The sequence below is a fragment of the Geotrypetes seraphini genome, chromosome 3, assembly GCF_902459505.1.
Source record: "Geotrypetes seraphini chromosome 3, aGeoSer1.1, whole genome shotgun sequence".
Lineage (NCBI taxonomy): Eukaryota > Metazoa > Chordata > Amphibia > Gymnophiona > Dermophiidae > Geotrypetes > Geotrypetes seraphini.
The window spans coordinates 224,171,834-224,190,613 of NC_047086.1; the positions used below are offsets into that span (position 1 = coordinate 224,171,834).

Here is an 18,780-nt window from a genome sequence, read left to right on the forward strand (position 1 = left end):
TAGAGGGCTGGGAGGGATATAGCAGAAGAGGGACTGGGGGGGCTGCGGGAGCCATGTCATTTTCTCCATTGCCATCCTTTGGAGTTGGACCCAGCTGGGGGGTCTGCTCCAAGTTTCCAAGTTTATTAAGTATTTGATTAATCGCTTATTCCACATTCTAAGCGATGTACAACATATTAAAATATTAAATTACAGTGGTTCAAGGGAAACAGACAATATGAATATAACTCACAAGACAAAACATGACTCAAGAGGAAGGGAATGGGGAAAGAAATACAAGTTTAAAAGATAGTAAAGGAAACATATAAGGGAGGGGGAAAAATAATAAGTAACAAAGAATTTAAAGCACAGGGCTCAGTAGAGAGTAGAGAGCTGCACGGGAACGGGGACGACGGGAATCCCGCGGGACCCGCGGGCATCCCGCGGGTTCCCCCTTTGGGTCACGGGGATCCCGTGGGGACGCCCCTAGGGTCGCGGGGATCCCGTGGGGACGCCCCCTAGGGTCGCGGGGATCCCGTGGGGACGCCTCCGAGGGTCGCGGGGTTCCTGTGGGGCTGGATGTACTCAGTCGCGCGGCTCTTCTCTCTACCTTCTCTGCTTGCAGCACAGAGCCGAACGGAAGTCTTCCCGACGTCAGCGCTGACGTCGGAGGGGAGGGAGGGCTTAAAGCTTAAAGCCCTCCCTCCCTCCGACGTCAGCGCTGACGTCGGGAAGACTTCCGTTCGGCTCTGTGCTGCAAGCAGAGAAGGTAGAGAGAAGAGCCGCGCGACTGAGTCGTGAAGACTTCCGTTTGGCTCTGTGCTGCAGGCAGTGCAGGTAAGGAGGAGAGTAGCCTCGCGGTTCGAGTGGCTACCAAGGGACGGGGCGGTCCGCCCCGCCACACCCTGCCCCGGTTGCAGCACAGCCGGCCAGGTCCCCTTACTTTTGTGGCACTTCCCCGACCGACCGACAACAGCCCCGGTCCGACAATCCTCCCTGCCCTGTAGCCGCGAATCTAAATTATCTTCTTACAGCAGCTGTAATAAGGTAATTTAGATTCGCAGTTAAGGGCAGGGAGGTTTGTCGGACCGGGGCTGTTGTCAGTCGGTCGGGGAAGTGCCACAAAAGTAAGGGGACCTGGCCGGCTGTGCTGCACCCGGGGCGGTAGAGAAGGAGGGGGGGAGAAGGACGCTGAAAGCACTTGAAGACAGAGGAGGGAAAAGGACGCTGAAAGCACATGGGGGAATACAAAGGGGTGGAGAAGGACGCTGAAAGGCCATGGGAAGGGCGGGGGGGGGGAAGGACTCTGAAAGCACTTGTGGAAGACAGAGGGGGGAGAAGGATGCTGAAAGCACATGGGGAAGACAAGGACGCTGAAAGGCTATGGGGAAGACAGAGAGGGAGAAGGACGCTGAAAGGACATGGGGAAGCAGAGGGGGGAGAAGGACACTGAAAGCACATGTGGAAGACAGAGGGGGGAGAAGGACGCTGACAGGACATGGGGAAGATGGGGGGAGAAGGACGCTGAAAGGAAATGGGGAAGAGAGAGTAGGGAGAAGACGCTGGCAGGGAAGAAGACAGATGCCAGACTATGGGGGGAGCGGAGAGAAGAAGATGGGTGCCAGACCAATTTGGAAGGGGGAAGAAAGGGAGAGGCACAGTAACAGAGCAAATGGAAGATGCAGAAGGAAGAGAGACAGTGGATGGAAGGAATTGAATGAGAACATGAGGAAAGCAGAAACCAGGCAACAAAGGTAGGAAAAGAATTATATTTCTTTTTTTTAATTTTGCTTCAGGATAAAGTAGTATATTAGTTGTGTTGATAAAAATTTATAAACATTAGAGGCTCTGGTAGAAACCCATTTGCAAAGTATGTATTCTTCCCAATTAATATTTTCAAATTAATAAAGTCTTTTTGCTTATTTGTAAATGGTTTCTACCAGAGCCTTTAATTCAGTAGCATAATTAAATGAAATAACTATTTCTGAAGTTTATATGGACGGGCGGGGACGGAGGGGATTCCTCGCGGGGACGGGTGGGGACGGAGGGGATTCCTCACGGGGACGGGTGGGGATGGAGGGGATTCCTCACGGGGACGGGTGGGGACGGGTGGGATTCCTCACGGGGACGGGTGGGACTTTGGCGGGGACGGGTGGGATTTCTGTCCCCGCGCAACTCTCTAGTAGAGAGCCCTAAACTAATCCAACATTCTAGTTTTATTAGCTGTCAAATGCATCTTTACAAAGAAAGCATTTTAGCTTGCTCTTAAATCTATCCAAACTTAATTCTTCTCGTATATAAATTGGGAGTAAATTCCACATTTGAGGGGCTGTGACAGAGAAAATAGAGTTGTCGTGTATTTATAGATTTAAGGGAAGGAGCTGCCAAGAGATATTGGTCGGTAGATCTAAGTATCTAGATGGAGTATAAGGAATCAAAACTATAAATGAAAGAAGGTGATTTATATAGAAGAGATTTAAAAGTTAATAAACTTAGTTTGTAAGTTATTCGGTGAACAACTGGAAGCCAATGTGCTTCCTTAAGTAATGGAGTCATATGATCAAATTTTTTTGCGTTCTTTATGAGTTTAATTGAGGCATTTTGTATAATCTGCAGACGACGGATTTCTTTTAAAGCAATTCCTTTGAACAGAGCATTACAATAATCAATTTTTGAAATCACCAGCGAGTGAATCAGTATATTTAGAGATTTAGGGTATAGGAATTTAGAAACAGAACAAATTTGCCTTAATCTAAAGAATGTAGATCTAACAATACTACTAATATATTCATGGAAGGTAAGCTTGCTGTCAAAAATAACCCCGAGGATCTTAATGCTACTGGTTGACTGCAGGATAGAACCTTTAATAGTAATGGGAAACAGAAGTTTATGATCATCTTTCCAAGGGAAAAACATGACATTAGATTTGTTAACGTTCAGGGCTAATCGATTAATCTCAAGCCATTGGTGAATCTGTTCAAGTTTATTGTTAATAGCTATTGTATCGGAGGAATTATTAGAGTCTAACTGGTGTATAAGTTGAATGTCGTCCGCATATGCAAAAACATTGAAGCCAATGGATTGGCAAAGGGTCAGAAGTGGAGCTAGAAAAATGTTAAATAGCAACGGAGAGAGAATAGACCCTTGAGGAATGCCATATGTAACTGAAAATTGTTCTGACATACTATTATTAAAGGCTACAGTTGATGAGCGATTGGTAGGATAAAGTAGGATCTAAACCAAGAAAGAACCTGATCAATGATACCTATGGACTGTAGTCTTTCTAAGAGAAGGCTGTGGTCAATTGTATCAAAAGCCGATGAGAGGTCGATAGAAATGAGAAGAACAGATTTATGATGATCTAAAAAGTAGAGAATTGAGGTGGACATGCCTATTAGAGAATGTTCAGTAGAATGATGCTGCCTAAAGCCAGTTTGATTTGGATGCAAAATATTAGTTTTTTCAATAAAATCTGAAAGTTGATTAAAAACCACCTTCTCAGTCAGCTTCACTAAGAATGGGATATTGGCGATTAGTCTGTAGTTTGAATTAACCTTGGGACTGATGTTGTGATCTTTAATGATGGGATAGATAATAGATTTCTTCCAGGCTAAAGGCATAATACTATTTTGAAGGCTTTTATTAATTAATGCAAGAATGAATGGACCAAAAATGGTGAAATATTGTTTAAGAATGAAAGGTGGAATAGTTTCTGTGTGAGAGCCCTTGATGTTAATGGTCTTGATAAGGGATTCTATCTCCCCAAGACAGGGAAAGTTGAATTGAGAACATTTTGAAGACAATGAGGATTTGAATTCGGTTTTAAAATGAGATTTGTCCTGATGGAGTTGATTTTGTCTATAAAATAGTTTGCGAGTTCTTGAGCGGTTGGCAGGTTACAATTTGTCTGATCCTGCCTTTTGGAATCAGGATTTATTGATTTTAAGATGGGGTAAAGAGCAGAAGGGTTTCTAGCTTTATCGATTAATTTAGAAAAGTATTCCATTTTTTCCTGATTAATTTTAGCTTTATAAAATTTTGAATGCTTTTTGAATTTTTCTAGGTTAGCAGTAGTTTTTTTGTGTCTCCACCTGCGCTCCAAAGAGTGAAGTTGTTTTTTTAGAGTGTTAAGTTCTGCTGAAAACCAGGGATTTTGACTTTTTCGGGCAGAGATAGATCTAAACTTAAGAGGCGCTATTTCGTCTAATAAAGTTGTTGTAGCTGTATTCCATAACGTAAGGGAATCATCTAAGGAACCTGTCTTAATATCAGAGAGATCTAGATTGAGCAGAGGAGATCAATTCAGATGAAAGTTTGCTCAGATCTCTTGTTGTGATAGTCTTATGTGTTGAGGGAGCCATGAAATGAGAACTTGTGTGAGCTATTGAAATGAGAACTTGTGTGAGCTATTGAAACTGTTTGATTTTCCTCACCCTTTGGGTGCAGTAGTGGCTTTTTTTGCTTAATAGCTATGGTTAATTTGATAACTGCTACCCTTAATGTTGATGGTATACACTCCCCCATAAAGCGTAAGAAAATTCTTACTTGGCTTCGGCAACATCATGTGGATGTGGCGTTCCTCCAAGAAACCCACTTGTCAGTTGCTGAGCATGAGAAGCTGCGCAGAGACTGGGTGGGAGATGTGAGATATTCTGCCTATAATAGCAGACAACAGGGAGTGGCGATTCTCATTCATAAACAATTGCCTTTCCATATTCATAAGACCATTCAGGATAAGGAGGGCCATTATGTCCTGGTCCTGGGGGAGCTCTTGGGGTTTTCAGCTTTTATTTTGTAATCTTTATGCACCAAATGTTTACAGCCATAAATTTTATTCAGGACTCTTAGGTGTATTGGCTCAATTTCCCACCTATCAATTGATTGTTGGGGGAGATTTTAATGTTACAGCTGATCCTGCTCTGGATTGCTCTCCTGCCAAGCCGCGTCCACGGGATTTCCATCAGTGGGGGGTGAACTTCTTCTGTGACCATCTTGCGGTGGTGGATACATGGAGAACTCTTCATCCTTTCGACCGGGAGTACGCATTTTACTCTCACCCCCATAATATGTACTCTCGTCTGGATTATGTTTTGGTGTCGCCCACTCTTTTTTCGCGGGTAGATAAGGTCTCCATTGATGACACCTCCCTTTCAGATCATTCGGCGGTGGTTCTTATCCTGACGATTACTTATCAGAAGGGGGATAGGTCTTGGAGGTTCCCCACGGCTTTATATTCTCACGAAGATTTTCATGCGTTCTTACGGACCCGATGGTTGGAGTATGATTTGTTTAACAATACCTTGGATGTGGATCCGGCGGTGTTCTGGGACGCTTCCAAGGCCGTATTGCGGGGCATCTTATTCAATATGTATCCACTAAGAGGAAAAAGCAGGGGAAACGGCTTCTCGTTCTCTCAACAGAACTGGAAACACTGCGTAGGCGTCATCGGATGAGCTTAGCTGGACCGGATGGCCAGCGAATCAAAACCATTCGTTCCCAGATCAATGAAATTTTGGACCAGCATGCCCGCCAAGACATTTACTATCAGAAATTTTGTCTTTATCAATGGGGTGGCAAAGCGGGCAAACTTCTTGCAAATCTGGTTCAGCCTTACCGGAAGAAACAGATTATTCGCATGGTAAAGAATCCTAGGGGGGGAATGGTTTACTCAAGAGGCTCACATTCGGGAGCAATTTGTGGAGTTCTATAGCGCTCTTTATGCGAAGAGGGACTTTACCGAGGAAGCCCAGGATAAATTTTTTCAGGACCTTCTGCGGCTTTCCGGGGAACAGGCAGAATGGCTGAACGCTCCTATATCTTTGGAGAAAATCCGATTGGGGGATTAAGAAGCTGAAGCTTGCCAAGGCGCCGGGCCCAGATGGGTTTGGCCCAGAATACTATAAACTCATGCCTGATCTTCTTGTTCAACCCTTGGGAAATTATTTCAACTTTCTCGCCACCGCTGCTTTGGGTCTTAGATGTAATTTAGCTTATATTACCTTATTACCCAAATCGGGGAAGGATCCCACTCAGGTTGGATCTTATCGCCCGATCTCGCTGTTAAACTAAGACGTCAAGCTTTTAGCGGCTATTCTGGCGGCCCGGCTGAATTTGCTTTTGCCCAGGCTCATCGGGACTGATCAGGTCGGGTTTGTCCCTTAGCGTTATGCTTCCATGAACCTCCTTAAAGCATTGACGGCGCTGCATGAACATCGGGGAAGGGGTGGCACTTCGGCGATAGCTGGCCTTGATATGGAAAAGGCCTTTGCTAGTATCGCTTGGCAGTATCTTTTTTGGGTCTTGCAGGAGTATGGTATCGCTGGGTCTTTCCTTCATTGTATCCAGGGTCTTTACACTGCACCGCAGGCCCGTCTTCTTATTAATGGCAGCTTATCAACTTCATTCCAGCTCTGTCGGGGGACACGCCAGGGATGCCCCCTCTCGCCCCTGCTGTTCGTTTTGGCCATTGAACCCTTAGCTATTAAAATTCACTCCAGCCCTGAGATCCGAGGCATTCAAATAGGGAGCACGGAGTGTCGTATTATCTTATTTGCAGATGATATCCTGCTATTTTTGGATCAGGCTCTCTGTCATCTGCCGGCAGCATTGCGCTTGGTGGCAGAGTTTGGTTCCCTTTCTGGCCTTCAAGTGAATTGTGCGAAATCTGAAATGTTACCTCTGTCGGGGTTGGGGTGGGTGCCTTGACATGACACCTTACAAATCCCTCCAGTGTGTCAACCAATGCGCTATCTTGGAATTTATCTCCATCCAAATCCTCGGGTTATGTATCACCGTAATGTGGTGGCTGCTATAGATAAAATAGGAGCTCTTTGTGCTGCCTGGCGAGATCTCCCATTGTCTTTGTTGGGGAGGGCGGCTTTGGTTAAAATGATACTACTGCCCAAATTGTTATACCCTTTACAAACGATGCCCTTTTGGGTCTTACAGCGCGACATTCGCAAGGTGCGTTTTCTTTTTACTACTTTACTTTGGCGGAGGCGCTCGGCGCATTTAGAGTAAGCAAAGCTGACCCTTTCCAAGAGGGAGGGGGGCTTGGGTCTTCCCGATCTTCGCGCCTATAACGTGGCAGCCCTTATGCATTTTATCCACGAAGGGGTGACAGGGACGACCCGATTTTCTCCCTCGGGATGGCTGACAGGATGGTGTGCACCTTTCACCTTTTTGAATCTTCTGCATTCGTCCCATAATCTGCTAAATTGCGGTTTCTGCGCCCTTTTTGCTTGGCATGGCGGTGGTGGCGTACGGTGCAGGCTCGGTCTCCCCTTGCTTCTCCCTTTTTACAACTGCAGGGTAACCCTAATTTTTTACTGGGTCTAGGTCCCTCTCCGTTTGCGGCATGGGCTGCTAGGGGGGCATCCCTTCTTTCTCATCTGATTGATCAGGACACGGGGACTTTTTCTACCTTTACTCACCTATAGGATCGGTGGGCTATTCCTCGTCAACAATTTTTTGCCTACTTGCAAGCTCAACATTATTTTCAGAGCCTTTCTATACAGTACGGCATGGAGGAGCTGTATGCCCCCCTTGATGGGTATCTTCTTAGTGTACCAGCTTCTCAGAGTTCCCTCTCAGTGTGGTATCGGGTGGTTCGTTCCCTTGCCTCTCAGGGGCCCTTAACCCTGCTTTAGGACCGGTGGAATCGAGATCTCGCCGCGTCCTATACTCCTATACTTTCTGGAGCTCTTCCACACTTTGTATGCTTTTGTGAAATCTACGGCTTGGCAGGAGACTCAATTCAAGATCCTACATAGGGCTTATATTACTAGGGAGCAGGGTGCTCGTATGGGTTTATGGGAGGTGAATCTGTGCTCTAAATGCAAACAGGCCCCCGGGACGTTCCTCCACTCCTTTTTGGAGTGTCCTGCTCTCACCCTGTGGAACTCGTCCTTTGCGCAGCTTCGACTGGTCTTGCAGTGTGATCTGGAGTGGGATTATAAGACACTGCTTCTTGGTGACCAAACCCTGCTGGAAGCCCAAGGCCTCACTGTACCTCAGCGTCGCTTTATATATTTGACCTTGCTCACAGTCAAACGTACGATTTTACAGTATTGGATCCAAGAGGGGGATATTTCACTGGATTGCTGGCTCACTCAGATGTCTGAATTGGCACGGTTTGAGCTCTGCTATCATTCCCGTTCCACCAATCCGGAGGTTTGGACGTACTTGGCTTTATGGCGAATGTTCTTGCAGTTACCTCTAGTCTCTCGGTTTGGGGAAGGAGTTAGGGTGGGAGTTTGTATGGGGAGTATGTGTGGTGTATGACTGCCTGTATGATTGGGTTGTGTTGAGTTGCCTGGTGTGGGTGTTGTGTCTTGAGTTGGGGAATCCTTGAGATAGGTACTATGCCTTAAGAAAATTGTGGGGTCACAAGGGGGACATGGGCTGTTCCTGCGGTTGGAGTGTTTTTCAGAATGTGGTCTGGAGCTCTGCTGCTCAGTATCTTATCTCTTCTTACCTCCTGGCTTGAGGTGTTTCGGGTGTCCAGTAGTCCCTCATTCTGTCTGGTCATTGTACCTGAGCTTCTGCATTCACTCCTGGTGGGGGGCTGTGGGCTCCTCATATTTTTTGTTGTTCTTGTTATTATCCTAGTATGGGGAGGGGGCTTCTCTATTGTTACTATTGTATTTTCTGCTGGTATTGCTGATTGTATTGTTTTGCATTGTTCACAGCCGCTTTTGTTTGTTTGCCTTTGTATTCTTTGTATATATCCTGGTTGACTTCAATAAACATGATTAAAAAAAAAATAAAAATGTCTAATACCCTTGCTTTGGCCCAACATATAAAGATATGTACAGATCACTCTCACACTTCCATTCCAATGGAAATTTTACAGCAGGAGTCCTGCTACCCATCCAAATTCTCTTTACCTTTACTAGATGAGGTCGCACCAAGGAGATGATGGAGGTATAGCGTTCTACGATAGGAGAGAAGCCCACCTCCAGCTGTGCCTTTAAATGCCCTGATCGCTTGGAGACTACCACAGATTTCTTGCACCAGGGAACAAAATCTTTGTACTCATCCACATTAGATACCACTTCGTACATCTCCTGCATGGAGTACCTTGTGGGAGAGAGAAATATATTTCTCAGAATGCAAAACTTACATTTTGATCTTAAAAGAAAAATGGTGCCATAAGTATGCAGCTACTTTTTCACACAGTGCACTATAAGAGCATCAATTTACAACCATGTATGCCTACACCAGCATACAACCATGTATGCCCACACCATCTGCCAAAGTACAGAAGCTTCAGACAGGAAATGAGGCCATAGTTGGCCAAGACTTGGACAAAAGGGGTCCCATCTTGACACGCAGCTTACCCTATTATCCTCCTCTCTGAATACTCCTTTCTTTTATTGGTCAGTGGCCCTGCGAAGCTGAGGAAAGTGCGGCTATGCTGAATGTTGGATTCACAGTCTACCCTGCAGAGGACTTGAGGAGCTCTCGTCATCAGTATACCACAGGAAGACAGGTATCTGTTAAAAAAAGAAATAGGAGGAGCTAACGTGATTAACAAACTGTAATAAGGCAGCTTTAAAATTAGCTTTGGGATTCGTATGCACACTTCTTTGCTTAACCGGAACCCTCATGTAATATCAGAGATCTCTGCAGAATTGAAGCCCCTCCCCCCTCATACACACACCTTCAACTACTAAAACAAAACAGTGCCATCTGCTGGCTATATGGGAGATTACACTAGACATCCATAGTACAAAAACAGAAATTCATGATGGAACAGAGGTATAGTCGGAGTCTAATTTACTATTCTCCTTTCTTCCCCCTTTAAATAAAATAAAAAGTACACATCCCAGCTACAGTTCTTCTATTTGTATAATTTCATGCAAGCTACTTAAGTAAAGAGAGAGAGAGAGAGAGAGATTTATATATTTTTTTCTGATAAGGGATATTAGTATCAAGGTTCAGTTACCAGGTATGCTAACTGGATTTTAGTGTTAAAAGATCTGATTAACAAAACTATAAAGCTTTTCATACATGTACTATGAGGCAGCCTTGATGTGCTCAGAAAAGGATGGATATCTTATAGGAATGCACTTTTTCAGTAGATCTTCCCTGTCTCACTCTCATTTCAAGTGTTATGGTCAGGATTTAATAATTAAACAATGCCTTGCCCTGCCCACATTCCCTCTCTACAGATGCAAACAGCATGGCCTTCCTCCCCAGCCTGTGACATGAAAAGCTATAAATAGCCCTTGTCTTACTCCCTGCAATCACAGCAAACCAAGCCAAGCCCCAGAGTTTAGCAACCCATGTAGGCAAAAGATAATGGGGCAGAACAGGATGGAGCACAGCCTTGTCCCAGGCACCACACCAGGGTCCAAATACCAAATAGATTTCTATATACAGAGGCCCCGACGCACAAAAGGTTTTTGGGCCAATAAGGCTCATTAAAGCAGTCTTACTGGCAGGAAAACCCTCTTCCCAATGCACAAAAGGGTTCACTGTGGCTGCTACTGATTGTTGTAGCAGCCATCGAGAATCCTATGCTAACGCATTACAAGGAGCTCATCAGTATTCTGATGTGCACTCTTGTGTGACGCGTTGGTTCCAGTGCAAACTTTAATGAGCTGTTATAACCTTACTTTCCTGTTCATGCCTGAGCCAAAGTGAGGTTTGAAAGCTCAGCCCACCCCTCCGCAAATTTAAAAAAAAAAGAGAAAGACCTCTAATCCCATTCCACCAGTCGTCCACAGCCTCCTGTTCCCTCTCCTGCTGTACCCCTCAAAGAAACCCTGGTGGTCTAGTGCAGTGTTCTTCAACCTTTTTACACCTATAGACCGGTAGAAATAAAATAATTATTATGTGGACCGGCATCACTCCGCAGACCGGCGGTTGAAGAACACTGGGCCAGACCCCGCTCATCTCTACCCAATCTCCATCCCAGACTCCACCTCCGTAATAGTACTAATTGTAACACTATTTTTTCCATTCATTTTTCATAGATACACACAATATAATCTTATTAATAACACATAATGGTTAACCACAAAATTAAACTACACAAAGCACACTGACAGCAGATGTAAATTCTCAAAATTGACATAGTTCAATCACTAAATTCAAAAATAAAATCATTCCCCCCTTACCTTTGTTGTCTCCCTCCCTCCATGCTTTGCCTTACCTTCTGGCCTACTCACGCCTGGCCACTTTATGCGCCCCCGGTGTTATCTTCAGGCCGGCTCCCTCTTCTTCACTGATGCAGTGCACAAAGCTGTGGGCAGTGACTCCTTGTGCGTCCCACACCTCATCTGGAAGCCAAGGCTTCCGGTCCAGGCGTAGGACATGCGTAGGAGCCACTGCCCGTGGCTTTGTGCACTTAATTAGTGAGGAAGAGGGAGCTGGCTCGAAGATAACTCTGCATTGATCACACCGTGGACTGACGGTTGAAGAACACTGTTTTGGGCCTGATGCACGTGCCGGCCCTGTGGACCGGCAGGAAATTTCTGTGGACCGGCACTGGTCCATGGACCGGTGGTTGAAGAACACTGGTCTAGTGGGTTGGGCCCCCAACACCCACCCTACACCTTTTAAGTTTGGCATGAGGGATGTCCAGAGTAGATACCCCCACCCCGTACCTATTTTTTTGAGGTTCAGCAGGAGGAATGCTTACTCTCTCCTGCCGGCAGGCCTGCCTCTTCAAAATGGCAGGCCTTCCCCTTCCTGATGCATTCTGGAATACACTAGGAGGGGCCTACGGTCCCCTCACAGTACATCCTAGGCTGCACCAGGAAGGGGGAAGGCCTATCATTTTGAAGAGGTGGGCCTGTCAGCAGGAGGGCGTTTCATCTTTCCTGATGAACGTCAAAATAAGGTCAGGGAGGGGGGCTGGACTTGTGGCAGGAGGAAGTGGGCATCTGCTGGTGGCTTTAGGGGCTTCCTCTGCTGAACAGCTATTTAGGGCTTCCCCTGCCAGCTCAGCTGATAGTGGCTGAGCAGGCAAGAGCAGTCCTGAACAGTTGGCGGCCTTGGGGAGACCTGTGGCTGAGTTGATTGAGGCAGGGAGAGCAGTTGACAGGAGGGAGGAGCTGTGCCTAGTGATTGCTCTTCTGAGCAAGGGCCAACATAGTTCCCCCCCCCCCCTTTACCAGTGATTCTCAACACAAATAGCATGCATATAATTTGCATGATATTGTGCTAAGTAGTGCCGGTTAAAAAATTTTTTAAAAAAATTGCTCCCACCACGGTATTTTTTTACCATGGTGTTAGAGCTTTGTGCATCCTGCCCACAGTATCATAACACATTTTTTTTGCATCAGCCTCAGAACAGGCTGCTCCATAGACATATGCCATCAGCAATCCAAAAATGTGAGAATCCATGAATCAGGAGTGTATAGCAATTTCTTGTGGCATAAAAAAAAAAGTCTAGAACTACTGTTTCTAACAGTTCTATCCATGTTTTTGTGAAGAGAAGCTGTTTGTAAGGTGGCTCAGGGCATGGCGTTATAGAATCATACATTTGGTGACTTGAGAGCAAGTGTATGCCAATTTCAGATTTATAATTTAAATAGCAGTTTGGGGCTTGAGATGCCTGCCAAGACAGAGTGGAAGATGTGCCAATCTAATCTCTGAGCAACTTTTATTTACCAAAAATACAGCTTGAAACTAAATGCCAACACAGTCACACAATACTAAAGACACATATAGATGACACACAAAGACAGCCATACAACAAGACCCAGACAATCAAGCATAGGCACGCCTTAGGACCTTTCTGTCACAGAATTACCAGTAATCTAAAATTTACATAATGAACAGTGGGGGAGGGAGCTAACCTTGGTTGACTTCACTAGGAAATAGCCAGAGAGAAAGAAGAAAGGTAGAGCTTTAATTCCATTCCAGCCAGCACAGGTTCTTAAACCAGTGCTAGGGAACCAGTTAGTTGGGTTTTCAGGATATCCCTAAAGAACATGTATGAGGCAGATTTGCAACCGTCACTTCCATTATATGCAAATCTCTATCATGCATGTTCTTTAGGGATATCCTGAAAACCCAATTTTGAGCCAGTGTCTTCGGCCCCTCCCAATGTATCGCAAAATGTACTGGGAGGGGGAAGCCCCGTCATTGCAGCATGCGGCCTTGTAGGCAGGGCCCTTCCAAAGGTACGGGGTGTTCCGGGGATGTTGGAGGGGGGCCCAGGAATGTGGGGGGAGACGGAGTTGTCGGGGGAGGTATGGGAAATCAGGGGTATGTCAGGGGGAGGGGTGTAGCTGATCCTGGCAGGAAAAATCCCCATCAACTGAGCCGCCAGGAATCCTCCACAGCCGGTTCGGCTGATGGGGATTCTTTCTGCTGCGATAATTGGTGGGTAAGTCCAGACAAAAAACTTGCTTTTGTACATTTTTCGCGTGGACGCTTTTATTTTTCAAAATGGGCAAAAAAGGTAGACATCCTAAAGACCAAAACTTATACCTTGCTTATTTGCAAAAATAAAAGATAGACGTTTGGAAGCTTTGAAAATGGACATTTTTCCTGCTGGGTTTGTGCCCGAGTCTGAGGTTGCACGTTTTGTGCAAAATGGCCAACCTCAGACTTAGGCACATTTTTGATTATGCCCCTCCCCTTTTACTTGGGTATTAGATAGTCGTTCAGAAAATTTCCTTCCTTTGTCCAGTTGAAATCCATCTAAGTCTCCATAACAAGCATACGTTTAGCCAAATTAGAAGCATTCCCAAGGGGCACGTTGAGGTTAAGGGAGCCCAACTGCACACATGCATTTAGTTTTCAAATGTCTGCTTACTATTTTGTCCCCAGTGGCCTGCCCAAATAGAAGGTAGTGCATTTGCACAATACTAGTGCATACAGTTTGCAGCTACTAATCAAAGGGAAGTTACAAGAGTGGCTTTTCTTTTGAAAATCAGCTGCAGGCTACTAATTCTTGCTTCATATTTTTAGCTTTTAACATTCCAACGTCAAGCTACAGTGTTAATACCAATTATTTCTCTTGTGTTTAATAACATAGTAAACCTGACTGGCTGGTGGTCTTTCAGGACAGGACTGAGAATCACTGCTTTAACCTAGTCCTCAAGGCACACCTAGCCAGTCAGGGTTTTAAGACACCAACAATGAATATGCTACCTCTTCAGTATGCAAATCTCTCTTATGCATATTCATTGTGGAATTCCTGAAAACCCAACTGGCTGGGTGTGTCTCAAGGAATGGATTGAGAAGCAATGCTCTAACCCAGAGGACAATCAGCATACCCATCTCATCAATTGTATGGTCACCCCTACCTCCATGCTTCTCACTAATTAGTGACCATATATTTATTTATTTTAAAAAAATTTATGACTCGCTTAAAATCCAAGCGATGTATAAAACATTTACAGCCACAATTTCAAGCACAAACATTATAAAATACAGTAAACAAATAAGTCTAATGCTAGGATTGGTCTGTTTGCATACTGGTGTCAGTCACGCTAATACACATAAAGCAGGGCTTCAAAACTTTATCCTGGGGAGCTCACAATTGGCTTTGTAGATATCCATAATAAACATGCTTGGTTACAATTTGCCTGTGGTGGGTCTCCAGTAGTGCTGCCCAATTCACGATTCAAATCAATTCACCAATTCACTTCGGGTGAATCGATTTGAATCGATTTAAAAATTAAAAAAAATAAAAATAAAAATAAAAAATCGGACTCCCGATTCAGTGACTGACCCTCCCCCCTCAAGCAGGAGCGGCAGTACTGCCTCTTGCTATCCGGCCACTGCCACTCCTGCTTTAGAGGGCAAGGGGGGAGGGTCAGTCGGGAAGTGCTGTGGTGTTCGGCTTCCCCCCTGGCCTCCCACACATCCATTTACCTAATTCCAGCAGCAGAGCAGCCTGCAGAGAGGATCGCCGGTGCTTTACTGGATCCTTGCAGGCTGCCATCGGCCTCTGGAGCTGTTGTTTCCTCTGTTGCGATCCTGCCTCTGATGTCAGAGGAGGGGCGGGACCGCAGCAGAGGTAAGACAACTTCGGAGGCCGATGGCAGTCTGCAAGCATTGCTAGCACCGGCGATCCTCTCTAAAGGCTGCGCCACTGCTAGAATTAAGTAAAAGTAAGACTGGGAGGCCAGGGGGAAACATGTAGGCCTCCGGGGGTGGGTGGGGGGACACAGACCTTCAGGGGTGGTGGTGCAGGCACTGGTATAGAAGTACATGGAGGGAGGGAGGGAAGGGGGGGTTCAAAGAGAAGTGCATATGCCGGACTGGGGGGGGAGAAGAAATAATGGGACTAAAAACAGAGGAGAGGGAGAGAGATGGTGGACAATGGGATTTAAGGAGGGAAGAAACAGAAAGGGAGAGAAGTTGGAGACAAGGGATGGTGTGGAGGGGGGATAGAAATAGGAGGGTAGTTGGGAAGAGAAAGGGAGAGATGGTGGACCCTGGGGTGGTGGGGAAGGAGGAAGAGATGCTGGATGAAAGGGTAGCTGAGAAAAGGTGGATCTGGGGATGGAGACGAAAAAATGGAAAGATGCCACACCTCCGGTGGAGTGAAGGGAAATGGAAGGGGAGGACAGACATGGAAGATGGATGGTTAGCACTGAGAAAGAAGAAAACGACAAATGGGCAGGAGACCCTAGCAAGCGAGTTATCAGACAACCAGAGCCTGGGACCAAAATGATTTGAATAATGACCAGACAACAAAAGGTAGAAAAAATTATTTTATTTTCTATTTGTGATTAAAATATGTCAGATCTGAAATGTGTATCCTGCTACAGTTGGTGTTAGACCGTGAACGTGCCAGGATTTAATAGAGAGGAAATGTCTTTTTTGTTTATTTTTACACCACAGCGCCAGTGTGGGTAGAAGAGGGCAAAGGGAGGGTATAAAAGGGGTGAAGAATCTATAAAATAAACCCACAAGGATGTTTGATGAAAAAACCCCAAAAACACCCAATTGGGCAGGAAAATCAAATCGAGAAATAATTCAATAGGCTGAATCGAATCAAATTTTTTTTCCTGAATCAGGCAGCACTAGTCTCCAGTGCAGGCAGATTTCTTTAGCATATTCATGGCCATGGGGTTCCTGTTTTAGGTTTGGAAAGCCCAGACAGCTGAAGAGTTGATCTTCAGAGCTGCAAGATGGCATCACAACAATACACACAACCAATAATACAGTAAAGACAACTAAACTCCAATTATCTCCAGAGTCCACTTCAAATGTGCCTGCCTCACTTTCAAGATCCTACACGGTATTCTCCCTCCCTTCATTCCTCTTTCTTGGAACTCCTCTAACCCCAATTCTGCCAGATCCACCCAAAAACTGAAACTTTCCTTTCCCTCTCTAAAAGGAGTTTCACTTGTAGGAAAACTAGGTTCTTCCCTCCCTTTCAGAATCACTCAGCTCTGGAACAACCTTACCTCCCCTCTTAGGAATCTGAGCTCCCTCCAACTCTTCCGTAAACATCTGAAAACCTGGTTATTCTCAAAAATATAACTCCTCCTCCCTCTCTGGTTATTCTAGTCTTCTAAATTTTCTCTTCATTTTGCCTCTTCCCTCCACTGGAGTTCCTTTCTACCCTAACCCTTGTTAACCGTGTCGAGCTTTACAAATGTAGAGATGATGCGGTATACAAACCTAAGGTTTAGATTAGATTAGATTAAATGGAGATTTGGGGGAGCAACAAATGGAGACAGCAACAAAGTACAGTATAAGGCAAGATTAATGCATAGATGAAGTACACAAATACCCAAGGCCTACTCAGATAATTCAATGGCAGGAAAATGTTTGCTCTGGTTTTATTTTCTAACAGAAAGAAGCGTGTGGTAGAAGGGAAAGCACAGTTACTTACCGTAACAGGTGTTATCCAGGGACAGCAGGCAGCTATTTTCACATGTGGGTGACATCATCCGGATGCGGACAGCCTCGCAAGCAGACTTGCTTGAAGAAACTCAGAAATTTCGAGTCTGCCACACCGCACATGTGCGAGTGCCTTCCCGCCCAGCACAGGGCGTTTCCTCAGTTCAGATAGCTATCAGAGAAGCCAACCAGGGGAGGTGGGTGGGTTGCGAGAATAGCTGCTTGCTGTCCCTTTATCCCAGGACAAGCAAGCAGCTATTCTCACATGTGGGTGACCTCCAAGCTAGCCAGAATGGGATGGTGGGAGTGTTGGCAATTCAGGAGAATAAATTTTGTAATACTGCCTGGCCATAATGGCCATCCAGTCTAGAGAAAGCATCAAGACAATAATGAGAGGTGAAAGTATGAACCGAGAACCAGGTGGCAGCTTTGCATATTTCCTCAATAGGAGTGGATCTGAGGAAAGCTACTGAAGCAGCCATGGCTCTGACTTTGTGGGCTGTGACTCGACTCTGTAGATGCAGTCCAGCCTGAGCATAGCAGAAAGAGATACAAGCAGCCATCCAGTTGGAGATGGTTCGCTTAGAAATCAGATGTCCCAACTTGTTTGGATCGAAGGAGACAAAAAGTTGAGGAGCAGATCTGTGTGCTTTGGTGCGTACTAAGTAGAAAGCCAAAGCACGTTTACAGTCCAGGGTATGAAGAACTAATTCTCCAGGATGAGAATGAGGTCTTAGAAAAAACACTGGAAGTACAATGGATTGATTGAGATGAAATTCTGAAACCACTTTCGGTAAGAATTTAGGATGAGTACGGAGGACCACCTTGTCATGATGGAAAACTGTGAAAGGTGGATCAGCAACTAAAGATTGTAGCTCACTGACTCTTTGAGCAGATGTGAGAGCAATGAGAAACACCACATTCCAAGTAAGATATTTGAGACGAGCCTTAGCCATTGGTTCAAAAGGAGACCATCAATTGAGCAAGAACAACATTGAGATCCCAAACCACTGGAGGCGGTTTGAGGTGGTTTGACATGGAAAAGACCTTTCATAAATCTGGAAACCACAGGTTGAGCAGAAAGGGGTTTCCCTTCGATAGGCTGATAGAAAGCAGCAATTGCACTAAGATGGACTCAAATGGATGTAGACTTGAGGCCAGAGGTAGATAAGTGCAGAAGATAATCCAAGATGGAAGACAAGGAGGTAGCTTGAGGCTCCTTGTTGCGAGAGATGCTCCACTTAGAAAATCTAGTCCATTTTTGGTGGTAGCATTGTCTAGTGGCAGATTTTCTGGAAGCCTCTAAAATGTCCCGAACTGGTTGAAAAAACTGAAAAGGGGTTAAGTTGAGAGGGACCAAGCTGTCAAGTGTAGAGACTGCAGGTTGGGATGAAGTAGAGATCCTTGACTCTGTGTAAGCAGAGATGGAAAAACTGGTAGAAGGTATGGCTCCCTGCTGCTGAATTGAAGAAGAAGGGAGAACCAGGGTTGCCTGGGCCACCGAGGAGCTATTAGAATCATGGTGGCATGATCGTTCTTGAGCTTGACAAGAGTCTTGGGATTCAGAGGGAATGCATATAGAAACTTGTTCGTCCATTCCAGAAGAAAAGCATCCGCCTCCATGCGGTGAGGAGAGTATATCCTTGAGCAGAATTGAGGCAATTTGTTGTTGTGGGGAGACATGAAGAGGTCTATCTGAAGGGTCCCCCACAGAGAGAAGATGTGATGAAGAGGCGATGAATTAAGAGTCCATTCGTGAGGTTGTAGAAGGCGACTCAATTTGTCTGCCAGACAATTGTTCTTCCCTTGAATGTAGACAGCTTTCAGGAAGATGTTGTGAGAGACAGCCCAAGTCCAAACATGGAGAGCTTCTTGGCAAAGAGGGCGAGAACCTGTGCCTCCCTGCTTGTTGACATAGTACATAGCGAGTTGATTGTCCATTCGAATGAGGACTACTTTGTCATGAAGATGTTGAAA

At 45.4% G+C, this 18,780-nt stretch overlaps 1 protein-coding gene across 5 annotated transcripts in view; it reads right to left on the minus strand.

Annotated features, from left to right (window-relative positions):
* Positions 1-18,780, minus strand: part of COQ10A (coenzyme Q10A) — a 69,678-nt gene that overhangs the window by 30,675 nt on the left and 20,223 nt on the right. For all 5 annotated transcript variants that reach the window (XM_033937120.1, XM_033937122.1, XM_033937121.1 and 2 more), the window contains exons 2-3: positions 9,321-9,476; positions 8,868-9,060 (exon numbers count right to left, since the gene is read on the minus strand). In XM_033937120.1, the coding sequence (XP_033793011.1) occupies positions 8,868-9,060; positions 9,321-9,476 (349 nt within the window). The remainder of the gene's footprint in view (positions 1-8,867; positions 9,061-9,320; positions 9,477-18,780) is intronic.